The sequence below is a fragment of the Ursus americanus genome, chromosome 16 (assembly GCF_024610735.1).
Source record: "Ursus americanus isolate L20-20 chromosome 16, mUrsAme1.1.p, whole genome shotgun sequence".
NCBI classification, from domain to species: Eukaryota; Metazoa; Chordata; class Mammalia; order Carnivora; family Ursidae; genus Ursus; species Ursus americanus.
Genome location: NC_142142.1, coordinates 7,194,374 through 7,210,828, shown reverse-complemented (window position 1 = coordinate 7,210,828; position 16,455 = coordinate 7,194,374). Strand labels below are relative to the sequence as shown.

General features: G+C 35.8%; 1 protein-coding gene across 8 annotated transcripts in view; it reads right to left on the bottom strand.

Moving 5' to 3' along the window:
• Positions 1-16,455, bottom strand: part of NUP98 (nucleoporin 98 and 96 precursor) — a 114,377-nt gene that overhangs the window by 34,663 nt on the left and 63,259 nt on the right. For all 8 annotated transcript variants that reach the window (XM_045782822.2, XM_045782821.2, XM_045782826.2 and 5 more), the window contains 6 exons: positions 15,989-16,105; positions 14,519-14,817; positions 12,255-12,368; positions 11,267-11,405; positions 4,830-5,007; positions 3,798-3,962 (listed from right to left, as the gene is read on the bottom strand). In XM_045782822.2, the coding sequence (XP_045638778.2) occupies positions 3,798-3,962; positions 4,830-5,007; positions 11,267-11,405; positions 12,255-12,368; positions 14,519-14,817; positions 15,989-16,105 (1,012 nt within the window). The remainder of the gene's footprint in view (positions 1-3,797; positions 3,963-4,829; positions 5,008-11,266; positions 11,406-12,254; positions 12,369-14,518; positions 14,818-15,988; positions 16,106-16,455) is intronic.

Sequence of the window (16,455 nt, the reverse complement as noted above, 5' to 3'; positions counted from 1 at the left end):
ATGGTTTCAACATACACTACTGAACAAAGAAATAGCAGAAAGAGATGTTCACATTTTGATGAAATCCTCCCATTTTGCCTTAAACAACTCAAGTACAGACCTAAGGGACCCAGTGTATTTTTAAGAAGTGCGCTAGGAATCAAGGTTTTATTCGCTCTACCCTCATGCATAGACTTTAAAGCTATGAGGTATCATGTAATAAGTGGATAAGGGGGAAGTGAATTACTATGAAACTATGAGGAGCTGGTAAGCTCCTAAGACCACCATTAGTGAATTGTGTTAAAGTATATCTAAGCAATTGCAATAAATTCCCCCAAAAGATGTCTGTGTACTTATTTTCAGAGAAATCTTGGGAGATCAGGTGCTTCTTCAAAGCCAGTCCTGGAAAGAAAAATAGACTAATAATAATAATAATAATAATAATAATAATAATAATAGAAAGGTGGCTCAGAAGGAATCAAACAAGTTTAAAAAAAAAAAAAAAAGGAAGCCCTTGGGAAATCCATGGAAAAGTAAGGCAAATACTGGGAAAAACAGCCAAACAGAATATCCCTTACTGTAATCTCTTGAAGTAGATCTTATTTATGTTTAAAACCAGCACAGTACATTACAAATCCTAAGTACACAGACAATATCTGTAAAATGACTATCTCTTTAGATATATGGAGGGTGAGGTTTCATGAGTGAAACTTCCAATGATTTTAGAAACCTTCACTTTCCATCTGAAGAGAATCTTCCTCATACAAACCAAGCTGCCAATACCCTAAAGATAAAGCATCTCTTAATCTACTACATGAAGTAATTCAAGTAGATAAATCATGACACCTTTTATTCAACAAAGGGTGAACACCCAATCCACACTCAAACAGATATTTAAATTCATACTGTTCCTCCCTCCAAATAATTTAATCTAGAGTAACTATTACTGTTGCCTGCTTCCAAAATAACTTGTTTTCTAACTGCAAAGAATGTTTTATATTAATTTGGCTCAAAAATTAGCCCTGTCAACATTACTATGTTGTCTGGAGAAAGTTCATGCCAGGGTTTCAAGGAACCACCAAACTGTGTATGTTTCTACACGTACATTCAGGGATATCACAAGTAGTATAGGACACTGCAACATTAATACCTGAAGCAAAAAGGCTTGTAGTATACATTTTATATGTATGTGTAACATATATTAATTACATAAAAATATAAAATGTATATTTAACATATATATATTGACTTACTGGATACATTTAGATAGCTGCCGTTTTACTTTTAAAAAGTATACCCAAGAGAAATTGGAATTTTCTTTTAAATCCTAATCTTTTTCCTTTAAAAATATTTTTGACTCATTTGAATGTACTCACCGAGTGAATAATGATAAGTTTCTGAGCAAGTCAACTAATCTGTCTCAATGATCCTGAACATAAGTTACAGTTCAGTAAGAGGTGGAGGAGGTAAAAAGCTATAGGTAAAGTCTCTGCCTGAATGCCATCTGAGGTCTTTCAACAAATGGTTCTGAAGCCTGGCCATGTATTTTAATCACCTGGGGGAAAGCATTTAAAATATAAATATGCCTGAGCCCCATGCTGTTATCTATGGAACCAAAGGTCACCAAAGTAGTGTTGCAGTCAGCTGAAAACTGGATCTCAGATCAGTATTTTGGAAATAATGCTCTAACTACCAAATGTTTCTGCAACTGCTCTGATTCACCTGTGTAACGAAGGTTTTCCTGCCAACATTTTCTCTAACTTGAAAGGCATGATGTTTTCTGGTTGCTTAGATTTACCTCTTTAGGAAAAAACCAAATCTTACGAACGAACTACAAAGAGGGAAATGAGGATATTACATAAAAGGCAGCGGGATAAAGTGACCACTAAACAAAAATATAAATCTTCCTAATGCTTAAAAAACCCTCAACTCTCATACTCCAAGAACCTGAGAAAAAAAAAAAGCCAGGAAAAAAAAAAATGCCAGAGCAGACTGAAGGAACATCATGTCCCGAAATCAAGCTCCCCAGGGGGCCAGGTGACAGTGTAAAGATAGTTCATTCAGATGGCTCAAGTATTTTCCTCATGCCAAGTAAAATAAATGTAGGTCTTTGGTGCTTATAACTAAAAGCTATGCAACCACTAGCATTTCCTACCTGTCTCACTCAGGTCACTGGGCAATATGGAGGAAGACTGCTCTAATACATTAGCCTAATACCTAAACGACTCTACCCATTTCTCCCATTTCTGCTTTCCCCAGCCAAAGACCACCTTCTTCTTAAATCAAAGGAGACATCTGAAAAAGATCCCACTCATCACTGTATTCTCTTTGCCCATTTTGATCCTTACCACATCTCTTCTTCCTACAACCTGTTTCTTCTGAAATATTTTGGTGCTCTTCAAAAAGTTTTTTAATGGGTTCTCACTTACTGAAGTGTCATCACAGAAATGTACAGTTATCCCTTACTGTTTGTATTCTGGAAATTAAACAGCCTAAAAAAAAATCACTGATTGTCAAGACACATTACATAAATTTGCTCTAGTCACAGATGAAGCTTTTCTTTCACAGCTGCATCTTTAGGATCTAACAATTACGTTTATTAGCAGGAATGAAGGCTGTCTGACTCTTATCCTAAGAAATACATAAAATGTAAGATTAAAAAACACTCTGGAAAGAAAGGGATTATACAAAGTATATGATTCAGAAAAAAATGAACACGGAAAACTGGAAAACCAAGTCCATTTACAGCATTTCTTTAGTTCAGAAGAGATTTCTTAGGGGTTTTATGCCATAAAGATTACGAACATAAAAGTCAATGTATATCCCATTTCCCACGTTTATCATGCCCTCCCTCACCTTATACGCGCAAATATGAACATACATACACAACAATCTTCAGAAAATGCCTCCCAAGAAATTATTTAATAAATCATAAAAATCGCACATTTCAGCAGCCATAAGAATTGTAGCACAAAAAATTCCAAAGGTCCTGCTTTTAGCAGCTGAGAGGTAGAGGATGCTTTACAAAGAAATTCTGTATTAAGTTCTCTTCCTTGAGGGAGTATGGCAGCAAAGAAAAAAAGATTTTGTAACTTGATTGATTATAAACAACATCCAAAGGAAAGTAAAACTCTTCATGAGCTGGCAGACTACCTGATATTTAAATTGCAAACCTTTCCCTACACGGACAAAAGGTTTATACTGGCTTAACAATACTGAAAGAGAATGACACAAGTAATTGCAATAAACAATACAGGCCCTCTCTCCCCAAACCAAATAATTCATTTATACTCTAAAACCTGATCTATTTTCAGAAAGACTGTATTGTTAAAATACAAATATCAAGAGGTTACCTGAAGTATAAGCAAACAACTTGAGAAAAATGGAGTTAAAAAACCCTTGCAGAAAGCTAATTGAACTTTAAAAAAACCAGGAGGTAAAGAACAAGATTAAACTGCACATCAGGTAGGCAAGAAAGTAAGATTTACTTTGTATCAACCCACACAAGCAAAATGCTATCTTAAGTTGATCACTGAGCAGAGAATTCAGCAAGTCCAAATGAAAGAGAGGGAGGTGTTTAAGAATGACAATCTGTAGAAGGAATGATCCAAACAGCATGAGAATTCTTTAAATTTCTCAATTTAAAAACAGATGCCAGGACCACCTCATGCCCTCCCTCGTACTTGTCTCAATGTGATTGCCAATACATTTGTACTCTTCAAAGTTCCAGGGGTCATAAACAGCTTTGTACTAGCTGAATGACTTCCTTTCAACTTCTGTATCATGGATTCCATTCAAATTCACTGTTCTGTCTCTACCTGGGGTGGAGGTGCTGGCTTGCCATTAAGAGCCATCTGAAATGGGGTGGCCTGGCCTGCAGGAGGCAAGGGGGCAGTCTTCAACTTCTTTGTACTAGTTTTAGATGGCCGTTCCTCCTCCTCTTCATCAGAATCCTGAAGGCCATACTTAGAAAAATGGGAGACCTAAGGGAAGGAAGAATCCAACAAAATCAATTTTTTTTAAAGATTTTATTTTTAAGTAATATCTACACCCAGCGTGGGCCTCAAACTTAAAACCTCAAGATCAAGAGTTGCATGCTCTACCAAACTGAACCAGCCAGGTGCCCCAGAATCCAACAAAATCAATTTTAACAATTATATTTCTAAGAGCTTCCATAATACTTGCCCTTGTAATCATGCAGAATTAGCTTGTAAAAAAGAGAGCTATCAAAATATTTAAGGCATAATGAAATGTCATCTATCACATGTAAGTTTACCACTGTCCTTAGATTTAAATGTTTAGTACATGTACTAGTTGCTTATACATAAATACTAACTTATTAATATAGGAAACCAAATCTAGAAAAGCCATTACTATTTTCACATCTATATATTGCCTAGTTGTTTCCTACCGACTTGTGTTAGACCTTCAACTACTTAAATAATCCAAGTGGCTTAGAAGAGAAAGAAACCATTAGGTTAAACCATCAAGGAAGGGAGGAAGTCAACATCTTCATCCCCAGAAATCTTTAAATGAATGACAACTGAGGAAGAGTTAATATCAAGAGACAAAAACTCTGCCTCATGCCTCTAATGATGCCATACATTGAAAAAACACTCCTTAGAAGTATCTCTAAATGCTCATAGGATGAAGTAGAGGATATGAATCATGAGCATAACGTTTTTACTAGCTTCTTACTGTTCTGGGGTTTAACAAAGATGTGTAATCTGGTCTGTTCCCTAATTTGTTAAAAAAAAAAAAAAAAGGAAGAATTTAAAAGAGGACCTCTTCTAACACATTTTGTCACTCTAGCCACAGTTTATAAGAACTAGGTTAAGTAACTATTATACCTTAAATACCCAAGAACCCGTTTCAGGACGGTACTCTTTGAATTGAGCTCCCTGTTTCCTTGAAACTGCTTCCAATCTGCCCTCGTAGTTGATATCAGCAAGTCGATCTGGGCTCTTTATTAAACAACGAGATGTTTTATCTGTTGGCCAAACTCCGTCCAGTGTAACTTCAGCCTTCCTGTAATGTACAACCACATAAAGTATAAATGTTCCATATTTAAGACCAGAAAGCCAAGTAGCATCTATATAAATAGCAAATAAAGGTACCTGTGTTACTCTGGAATTACTTTGCAGGTGTTTCATAAACTTGAGTCTTGCCTCCCAGGGCAGATAATCTCAAAAGCAAGGAATTACCCCCACCATCAACTAGCTCAGTATCTGGTTCAAGAGTCAAACTCCATTCATTTTAAACTACCATAGCACATCAATTATTTCCAATGAAATTTTAGTTAACACTTACACTATACAGCCTTGACCAAATTCAGTGCTAATAGTCCAATACTAAGACCTAAGTCTTAGTGAAGGTCTTAAAGTGCTATTGTACTTAAAAACATTAATAATAGCAGCAACTACCACTGATTAACAACAAATGCTTGCAGAATGAGATATCAGGAACACCATAATATTAACCATTAAGTAATGAGTGTGAAGATGATGATAACAGCAGTAATGTACACCTTCTAATATCAATATGTGAGTTCAAGGACTGTGTTTTTTTTTTTTTTAAAGACTTTATTTATTTATTCGACAGAGATAGAGACAGCCAGCGAGAGAGGGAACACAAGCAGGGGGAGTGGGAGAGGAAGAAGCAGGCTCATAGCAGAAGAGCCTGATGTGGGGCTCGATCCCAGATCGCCGGGATCACGCCCTGAGCCGAAGGCAGATGCTTAACTGCTGTGCCACCCAGGCGCCCCCAAGGACTGTGTTCTATTCATCCTGTATGCCTCGCACCTCGTACAGTGACTAGCACTTAATAATAGATGACTTTTTTCTTCTAACTTTTATTAAGTAATCTCTACCCCCAATGTGGGGCTTGAACTCACAATCCTGAGCTCCACCAACTGACTCAGCCAAGTGCCCCTAGATCGCGTTTTAAAAAATTGACCATAATTTAAATACAATGTTCAATAGTGACTTTTTTTTTTTTTAAAGATTTTATTTATTTGAGAGAAAGTGAGAGACAGAGCATGAGCTGAGGGGGAGAGGTGGAGAGAGAGGGAGAAGCAGACTCCCCACCGAGCAGGGAGCCAGATGGAGGGCTTGATCCTGGGACCCTGGGACCATGACGTGAGCCAAAGGCAGATGCTCAACTGAGCCACCCAGGCGCCCCTAATAGTGACTTACCATCAAAACTTACCATCTTAACCATTTCTAACTATACCATTCAGCAGTGTTAACTTATGTTCACACTGTTATACAACCAACCTCCAAAACTTACTCATCTTTAAAATTAAAACTCTATACCCATTAAAAAACTCCCTAACTTCCAGCCACTGGCAACCACTGTTCTACTATTTGTTTCTGTGACTCTGACTCTGCAAATGACCTTAAATAAGTGGAATCATACCGTAGTCGACTTTTTATGACTAGCTTATTTCACTTAGCATGTCGTCAAGGTTCAGCCATGCTTTAACATGTCAGGACTTCCTTTTTACGGGTATATAATATTCCACTGTGTATAAAAACATATTTTGTTTATCCATTCATCTGTCAATGGATAGATATCTGGGTTGCTTCTACCTCTTGGCTATTATGAACGGTTGTATGAACATGGGTGTGTACATATTTCTTTGAGATCCTGCCTCCAATTCCTTTGGATATATACCCAGGATATATATCTATATATGGAGATATTTATATACATACCCTTCTTTCTATTCTTTTGGAATTGATGGATCATTTTTAATTTTCTGAGGAAACACCACATTCTTTTCCATAGTAACTATCATTTTACATTCCCACCAACAATATATACAAAGGTTTCGATTTCTTCACACTCTTGCAAAAACTTGTCTTTTTTGAAATTTGAAATTTTGAATTTCAAATGGGTGTGAGAGCTCACTGTGGTTTTGATTTGTATTTCCCTAATTATTAGTGATGTTGGGTATCTTTTCTCTCTCTTTTTAAAGATTTTAGAGAGAGAGAGAGAGAGAGAGCGAGCAAGCACCAGCAAGGGGAGGGACAGAGGGAGAGAGAATATCCACAAGCAGACTCCCTCCTGAGTGTAGAGCTGGAGCCAGGGCTCGATCCCAGGACCCTGAGATCATGACCTGAGCCAAAACCAAAAGTTGGCCACTTAACTGACGGAGCCACCCACGCACCATGATCATCTTTTCATATGCTTGTTGACCATCTGTATATTATCTCTGGAGAAATGTGCATTGAAGTCTTTTGCCCATTTTTAATTGTTTTTTTTGTATTTTTGTTGTTGAGCTGTGGTTCTTCATATTAACCCCATATCGGAAATATGATTTGTTAATATTTTCTCCCATTCTGTAGGCTGGCTTTTCATTCTGCTGTGTTCTTAGATGTCTTAGATTTCAGTGTAGTCTAATTTGTTCACTTTTACTATTGTTGCCTATGCTTTTAGTGCTGTATCCAGGAAATCCTCATCAAAATATAATGACATGGGAAAAATAATGTCTCTTCAACAAGTGGTGTTGGGAAAACTGGACAGCCACATGCAAAAGAATAAAATTGGACCACTTCCTTACACCATACACAAAAATGAATTCAGAATGGATTAAAGAACTAAATGTGGGAACTGAAACCATAAAAATCCTAGACGAGAACACAAGCAATAACTTCTTTGACATGAGCTGTCGCAACTTCTTTCTAGGTATGTCTCCAGACGCAAAGGAAACAAAAAATAAACTATTGGGACGACATCAAAATAAAAAGCTTCTGCACAACGAAGAAACAATCAACAAAACTAAAAGGCAACTTATAGAATGGGAGAAGATATCTGCAAAGTTATACCTGATAAGGAGATAGTATCTAAAATCTATGAAGAATTTATTAAACACCCAAATAAATATTCCAGTTAGGAAACGGGCAGAAGACGTGAATAGACATTTTTCCAGAGAGGACATACAAATGGCTAACAGACACATAAAAAGATGCTCAACATCACTGATCATCGGGGAAATACAAATCAAAACTACAAAGAGGTATCACCTCATACCTATCAGATATGGCTAAAATCAACAACACAAGAAACAACAGGTACTGGCAAGGATGGAAACTGGAAATCTCGTGCACTGTTGGTGGGAATGAAAACTGGTACAGCCACTATGGACAACAGTATAGAGGTTCCTCAAAGTTAAAAACAGAACTGGGGCGCCTGGGTGGCTCAGTCGTTGAGCGTCTGCCTTCGGCTCAGGGCATGATCCTGGAGGTCTGGGATCGAGCCCCGCATCAGGCTCCTCCGCGGGAAGCCTGCTTCTTCCTCTCCCACTCCCCCTGCTTGTGTTCCCTCTTTCGCTGTCTCTCTCTCTCTGTCAAATAAATAAAATCTTAAAAAAAAAAAAAAAAAAGTTAAAAACAGAACTACCCTTTGATTCAGCAATCACACTACCAGGTATTTACCCAAAGAATACAAAAATACTAATTCAAAGGGATACACGCACCCCGATGTTTACAGAGGCATTATCCACAATAGCCAAATTATGAAAACAGTCCAAGTGTCCATTGATTGATGAATCCATAAAGATGTGGTACACAAACACATACACCATGGAATATTACTCAACCATAAAAAAGAATGAAATCTTACCACTTGCAACTATATGGACCTAGAGAGTATACTGCTAAGCAATATCAGTCAGTCAGAGAAAGACAAATACTGTATGATTTCACTTATATGTGGAATTCAAGAAACCAAACAAGCAAATGGGGTGAGGGGAAGGGGAAAACCAAGAAACAGACTTAATAGAGGACAAACTGATGCTCACCAGAAGGGAGGTGTGTTGGGGATGGGTGAAATAGGTGATGGGGATTAAGGAGTGCACTTGTGATGAACACTGGGTGATGTATAAAGTGCTGAATCACTTACCGTACACCTGAAACTAAAAATACACTCTATATTTAAATAAAACCTTAAAAAAATACATATATACATACATACACACACATACACACACACACGATATCCATGGAACTTCCCCTACGTTTTATTCTAAGAATTTTGTAAGTTTTAGGTTTTATGATTAGTGTTTGGTCCATTCTGAGTTCATTTTTCTGTGACATAAGAGTACAACTTCATTCTTCTCTATTTGATAAAGAGATTATCCTCTCCCCACTGTATGGTCGTGACTTCCTTGTCAAAAATCATTTAACTATGTATGTGAGGTCCCTTGAGATTCCGGATGGATTTTTCTATTTCTGCAAAAAACTGCTGCTGGCACCTTGATAAGGATTACATTAAATGTGTAGACTGCTTTGGGGTAGTATGGACATTTTAATAATTTAAAGTCTTCCAATCCATGAACATGGGATAACTTTCCACTTATTTGTCTTTTTTCACTTCCAGCTTTTGCCTACCTGGTTCAATTTATTTCCAAGTATTTTATTCTTTTTGATGCTATTTTAAATGGAACTTTTTTAACTTCCCTTTCAGATTGCTCATTGTCAGTATACAGAAACTCAACTGATTTTTGTGTGTTGATTTTGTATCCTGCTACCTTGCTGAATTTGTAACTATTTTTAGTGGAATCTTTAGGTTTTCTGCACATAATCATTTCATCTCTGAACAGAGATATTTTACTTCTTCCCTTCCAATCTGGATGATGCCTTTTATTTCTTTTCCTTGCTTAATTGCTCTGACTGGGGCTTCTAGTGTTATGCTGGAAAAAATGGCAAAGTGGGCATCCTTCTCTTATTTGTGATCTTGGAGGAAAAGCTTTCTTTCTTTCACCACTGAGTCTGATATTCTTTTGAAAATATGGACTCTATTAAGTTGAGGTAGTTTCCTTTTTTTAAATTTTATTATTATTTTTAATTAATCTCTACACCCAATGTGGGGCTTGAATTTAAAACCACAAGATCAAGAGTCATGCACTCTACCAACTAAGCCAGCCAGGCACACTGAAGTAGTTCCCTTCTATCTCTAGAAAGGGTGCTGTATTTTAGCAAATGCTGTTTCTGCATCAGTTGACATGATGTGTGATTTTCTTTAATTCTACAAATGTGATTTATTACATTGATCAATTTTCATATGTTAAACCATCCCTGTGTTCCCGAAATAAATACTACTTGGTCATGGTGTATAATCCTTTCAATGTACTGCTGACATCTGCTTGCTGAAACAGTTGGCCTTTCAACAACGCAGGGGTTAGGGAAACCACCCCCTGCGCAGTTGAAAATTTGTGTATCTTGGACTCCCACAAAACTTAACTACTAATAGCCTACTGCAGACTGGAAGCCTTAAGGATAACATAAGTCAAATAATACATTACATGTATTATATATTGTATTTACAATAAAGTAAGCTAGAAAAAAAGAAAATGTAAGAAAATTCCAAGGAAAATACACTTAAGGTATTGTACTATAAAAAATCCATGTATGTGGACCACATAGTTCAAACCTGTGTGGTTCAAGGGTCAAATGTATTTTGAAGATATTTACGTCAGTATTCATCAAGGATACTGGTCTATAGTTTTATTTTCTTGTAATTTCTTTTTCTAGCTTTGGAATCAGGGTAATGCTGACTCCTTTTGAAGAGTCTGAGAACTGACACTAATTCTACAAATGTTTGGTAGAATTTACCACTAAAATCATCTGGTCAAAGGCTTTTGATGGGGAGGTGGAGGGGGCGGGTTATTACAATTCAATTTCCTTATTATAGGGCTATTCTAAATTTCTATTTCTTCATGATTCAATCTTGGTAGGTTGTGAACCTAAATTATTTTAACTATGGCCCTTTTATCTGTCCAAAGAGGTATCGGAAGCTACTTTCTCAAACAAATATAGAGAAAGAATTAAAAATGGTCGCAGCAGACATAAGGAAAAAAAAAAGTATTATTCAAATACATTTTTGGGGTGCCTGGGTGGCTCAGTGGGTTAAGCAACTGCCTTCGGTTCAGGTCATGATCCTGGAGTCCCAGGACTGAGTTCTGCATCAGGCTCCCCACTTAGCGGGGAGTTGCTTCTCCCTCTTGACCCTCTCCCCTCTTGTGCTCTCTCAAAGAAATAAATAAAATCTTTAAAAAAATATATACATTTTTGGAAAATGATTCTTGGACCTGCTAATATTAGGAAAAAGGAGTCAAAAAGTCCTAGTGTAGCATTTATCATTTATACTTTCAAAATAGAGAAAAAATAATCACATACTGTATAGTAAGTCAAAAAAAACCACAAGATACAGAAAAATGTATATAATGTGAAAGGAATTTTGTGATTTAGCAGATTATTTTCTAAATATGTAAATAAATCCATACCTATTTAGCCCTTCACCCACAGGTGGTTTTTGGTTATCATCTAAGTAGACAATCACTTCTTTTCTTCGAATATGCACAATATCATCCAAATTTAGATTTGTCAAATTCACATCTCCTTCAAAATAGATTGAACCATAACCTACAAGTCAAAGCAAACAGTTAAAAACTCATCCTTTACAGAGGGCAAATAACCTATTTTATACTTCCAGTGACTAAATAATCAGAAGAAGCAAGCAACTTTAAACATTAACCAATATTTTATTTTTAAAATTTTTTTAAAGATTTCATTTTTAAGTGATCTCTACACATCGAACATGGGGCTTGAACTCAGAATCCCAAAAATCAAGAGTCACATGTCCCACCAACTGAGCCAGCCAGGCCGCCCTAAACATTAATCAATATTTTTAAATTATCCAGTAATACCATCAATGGGTTACTTCATCCATAATATGTATCAGAGGATGACATCAAAACCAGTTATCTAGTTTAATATCTACATTTCTACTGCACTTAGCCTCAAAATAGTTATCTTAAATCTCTTCCAAGTATCTGTACTACTGCTACATAAACAACCCTTACTTAGTGCCTAGCTGGCGGAATGAGTTAAAATGCTGGAGAGCTCTTTCTAAAATACAATATAGCAAGATAAGATTTTTCCCCCCAAGAAAATTGAATCTGTATTAACTTATTAAGAAGCTGAATCTAAATATTATTCACCTCTTATTTTTTCTCACCTAGTATTTTCTTGCTGTTTATAGTATTTTCTTTAATTGTAGAAAGCTGCAATGAGCCAAATAGTTACCAAAGAATGTTATATGGTTCTAGTCTTATTTTGTTACTTGTCAATCAAAGTGTCTATTATGCAGGTCAAGATGGGTCTAAACAGCAAAAAAATGGATTCACCTATCAAGAGCTTCTTTTACTTAATTACAAAAATAAGACGCAAATCTTTGGCTTAAATACTACCAACTCCTAAGTTCACGCTCACCTTTACGACCAATAGTGAAGTCAGAGACAATGCACTCTCCTTTTTCATTGGTAATTTTAGCAAGGTCATCCATAGATGGAATAGTATAGTAACCAACCTTAGTGAGAATAATGCCTATGGCAAAAGAAACAGAAAATATAATATTAATTGTAATTATCCTTACACAGAGGAATTTCATAATATTTTACTTTTTCCTTTTTAAAAAGAGTAATTGTTAAAATAATCTGAACTAATCTGTAAATAAATTATTAAATAAATAAATATATATTTTATATAGGAATAAAGCATTTTTCCAAACTTTTTTTTTTTTAAGATTTTATTTATTTGAGAGAACGCACATAAGCAGGGTGGATGGGGGCCAAGGGAGAGGGGCAGATGACTCCCTCCTGAGCAGGGAGAAGACACAGGGCTCCATCCCAGGACCCTGAGATCATGACCTGAGCCGAAATCAAGAGTTGGACACTTAACTGACTAAGCCACCCAGGTGTCCCTGGAAAGGAATTTTAAATTGGAAGGTGACAAACAAGGTCAATGAGAAAAATAAGAATAGAAAAGTTTAGACTGGGTATTTGAAAAACAGATGTAGTATCAAAATAACTTCATGTAGGGGCGCCTGGGTAGCGCAGTCGTTAACCGTCTGCCTTCGGCTCAGGGCGTGATCCCAGTGTTCCAGGATCGAGTCCCATATCGGGCTCCTCCACTGGGAGCCTGCTTCTTCCTTTCCCACTCTCCCTGCTTGTGTTCCCTCTCTCGCTGGCTGTCTCTCTGTCACATAAAAAAAAAAAAAAAAAAAAAAAAAATCTTAAAAAAAAAAAATAACTTCATGTAGATACACACAAATATAGATACATGGATTCTTAATGTGAAAATATACAGTTGTTTCCTCAGGGCACCAAGTGACCAGAAGCTAAAAATGAAGGCAATAAGATAATTAGATACAGAAAAATTTCCAAGACACTTTAAGAATAACTATAAATGTTCACTAACAGAGAATAGATAAACCAAGTGTGGCATATATATATAATAATGGAATATCACTCAGCAATAAAAAAGAATGAACTGTTGCTATATCATGGATGAAACATCAAAAATATAGTCAAAAAGAGTATAGATAGTATGATTCCATTTATATAAAGTTCAAGAATAAGCAAAACTAGTCTACATGAAAGAAAGCAGACTATTGTCGACTTCTGGGGATGGGGACATAAAAAAACTTTCCAGTTTCCATTATATATACCAAATATATATGTCAAAATTCATTGAAATGAACACTTAAGATCTGTGCACTTCACTACATGTAAATTGTTACCTCAGTTAAAAAAAAAAGGAATGTGATTACGTTCATCAAAACCCAAAGGTCAACACAGAAAAAACAGCAAGCTGGGTGCCTGGCGGGCTTAGTCAGTAGAGCATGTGACTCTTGATCTTGGGTTGTAAGTTCGAAGCCCCATGCTGGATACAGAGATTACTTAAAAATAAAATCTCTAAAAATAAATAAATAAAATAGAAAAAACGGCACGCTTTAAGTAACCGACAGAGACACTATAATCTTGTAGTTTATATTATTTGTTTCATGGATTCATTGGGAAAAAACTGATCAGTTCACTATTGGGGGAAAAAAAGAAAAGCACAGAACTGAAGTGATAATAATTAACCATAGCAACCTATACAATTTGAATGCCTATACATTTCAGGCATAATGGTTTATATACTAATCTAATTCAAACCTCAAAAACCTTTTATAACTATCACTATTATTTTAATTTAAAAACTAATTAAGTGGGGCATCTGGGTGGCTCAGTCGGTTAAGTGCCTGTCTTTGGCTCAGGTCACAATCCTGAGATCCTAGGATTGAGCCCCATGTTGGGCTCTCTGCTGAGCAGGGAGCTTGCTTCTCCCCTCTCCCTGCCACTCTGTCAAATAAATAATATCTTAAAGAAAAGAAACTAATAAGCAATCTATCTGAGTTTATAAAGCTAGGAAAAGTATGAGGATAGTCTCTCTGGCTATAAAATTTGCTACCTCTAAACTATACCAGGATAATTAATGACATGAACTTTACTCCAAAGGTATAAAAAATATGTGAATTAAGAATCAAAAAAAAAAAATGTAAGTGAAAAATGTTTAAATGTTAACATCTATAAAATGTAATAAAAACATTTAAAAGTTCAGGTAGCTGACTTCCACTAAATTGAAAATCTGTGACAAGCAAGAGGTCTCAAATGACTGGTAAAAGATTACCCATGTATCAGTCTGAATCTGACCTGCCGGATGCATATGGTAAGTATTATTTTCTATTTCTTCTCGGTCATCCTGCAGTGACTCCTCATGAAAAGAGGTCTCTTCACTGCTTCCTTCCAGCCCATTTCTCAATGCAGCACGCATGTTTAACGCAACAATGGTATCATCCACACTGCTGCTGCTGTTGTGTTTATTTCCAGCACTCTCTGGGGTTTGAGGAATGGGTTTGGCAATTGGGTTAGTATAAAAACGTGACACAAGAGAATCATCATCTCCATCCTGCTGATGGTTCTCATCAACAGGTTTGCTCAGGAAACTGAATCTGAAAAGGCAGAAGAGAAACAAATGATATCTTAGCCCTTTATAACAATGATAACCGCCAACCCTTACTGAACCTTTACTGAGTTCGTGGCACCATTCTAGGTAATTCTATGTATTAAAAATTTATTTAAACTGACAGAGAAAAATAAAATAACTTGCCCAAATTCAAAAAAACTCTAAGTGCTAGAGTTAGGATTTTAACACAGGAAATCTGGCTGTAGATTACATGATTTATTTTCATGATCAGATTACAAGTGATCTATTTTCATGAATGAATGGATCTGAGCATCCCAATTTTTAGCTTTAAAAAAAGAAAAAGAAAAAGGCACTCTACTATATAAGGTCAAAGAAGAGTGAATTCCAAACGAAAAATTTTAGATTTTTAATATTATTATCAGCAAGGTATTAGAAAATGCTTCATTAGTGAAAAATCAAATTAGAATTTTATCCAAAGAGGGGAACAAAAACCCCAGGAATGCAAAGATGTATATAGAATTTTTCACTGAGGCATTATTTTGAATATAAGAATACCAAAATAACCTCCTATGGGGAACTAATTACCATATATTCAAAAAGATGGCTATCAAAGTCATTAAAAAAGAGAAGGAAGATATATTCATATTGATATAGAAAGGCATTTATAATAAAACAGTGGAAATAAGCAGGCTATAAAATATTATTCATGCCTAGTTTCTACAACGTATCTATATAAATAAATAAATTTCTAAACTGTAAGAATATACATCAAACTATTAAGGATTACTGTGTATATTTCCACTTCCTCCTTTATACACTTATATACTTATTTTTATTTTTTTGGTGTGGTTACAATGACCATATATCACTTTGATAATTACCACAAATAAGACATCCCTTATTTTAAAGGGCGGTGAGGGGTATCAAATGTATGAGAATCCTGTCCAAAATGACACACGGATATCAAAATAATTATGTAGAACTGAGTCAGAAAATCTTCAAATAATTTTAAGGTCTAAAGTACTCAAAAAGCAAAAACATGACTTAATTTCCAGGTGCTCATACGTTGTAATACTATGCCACATTCATCAAACTTCATAAATTTTCATAGAATGAATAAATTCCAAAGTCAGAATCTCTTCAAAATGAGAACAGGGCAGTCTACTAGAAACAACCCAAAACAAAATTCAGTTTACCTCTCTCCATTTTCTGGATAATCAGATGGTGAAGCTAGATCTTCTGAGTCACGATTAACAGGAGAGAAGAGATTGCTGTTGTTAAGGTTTTTCAAAACCAACTTCTTAATGCTCTTCCTATAAAGAGACCGAAAAAAAAAACCCAAAATAAACAAACCAAAAACCAAAAAAAAAAAAACCCCACAAGGACTCAGGCACACATAATTGCATCATTAACATTATCTTTAAAAACTAGTCAAAAAGAGCATTCTTGTTCAGGTCTCACATTCCTAAAAATGACCTAACAAGTTCAATTCACAATGTCTCATACATAAACAGAGTATAAGGTCTTAAATATATTACACACTGGTGTTTGGAAGAATAAGCTAAGCACATTCAGAACAAAGTGGGAAATCTCCTTGAAAGCAGTCCTCCTTCTCTGAACCCTGAGCACTTTACCCAGACAGTTAACCTATCACACTAAGTCT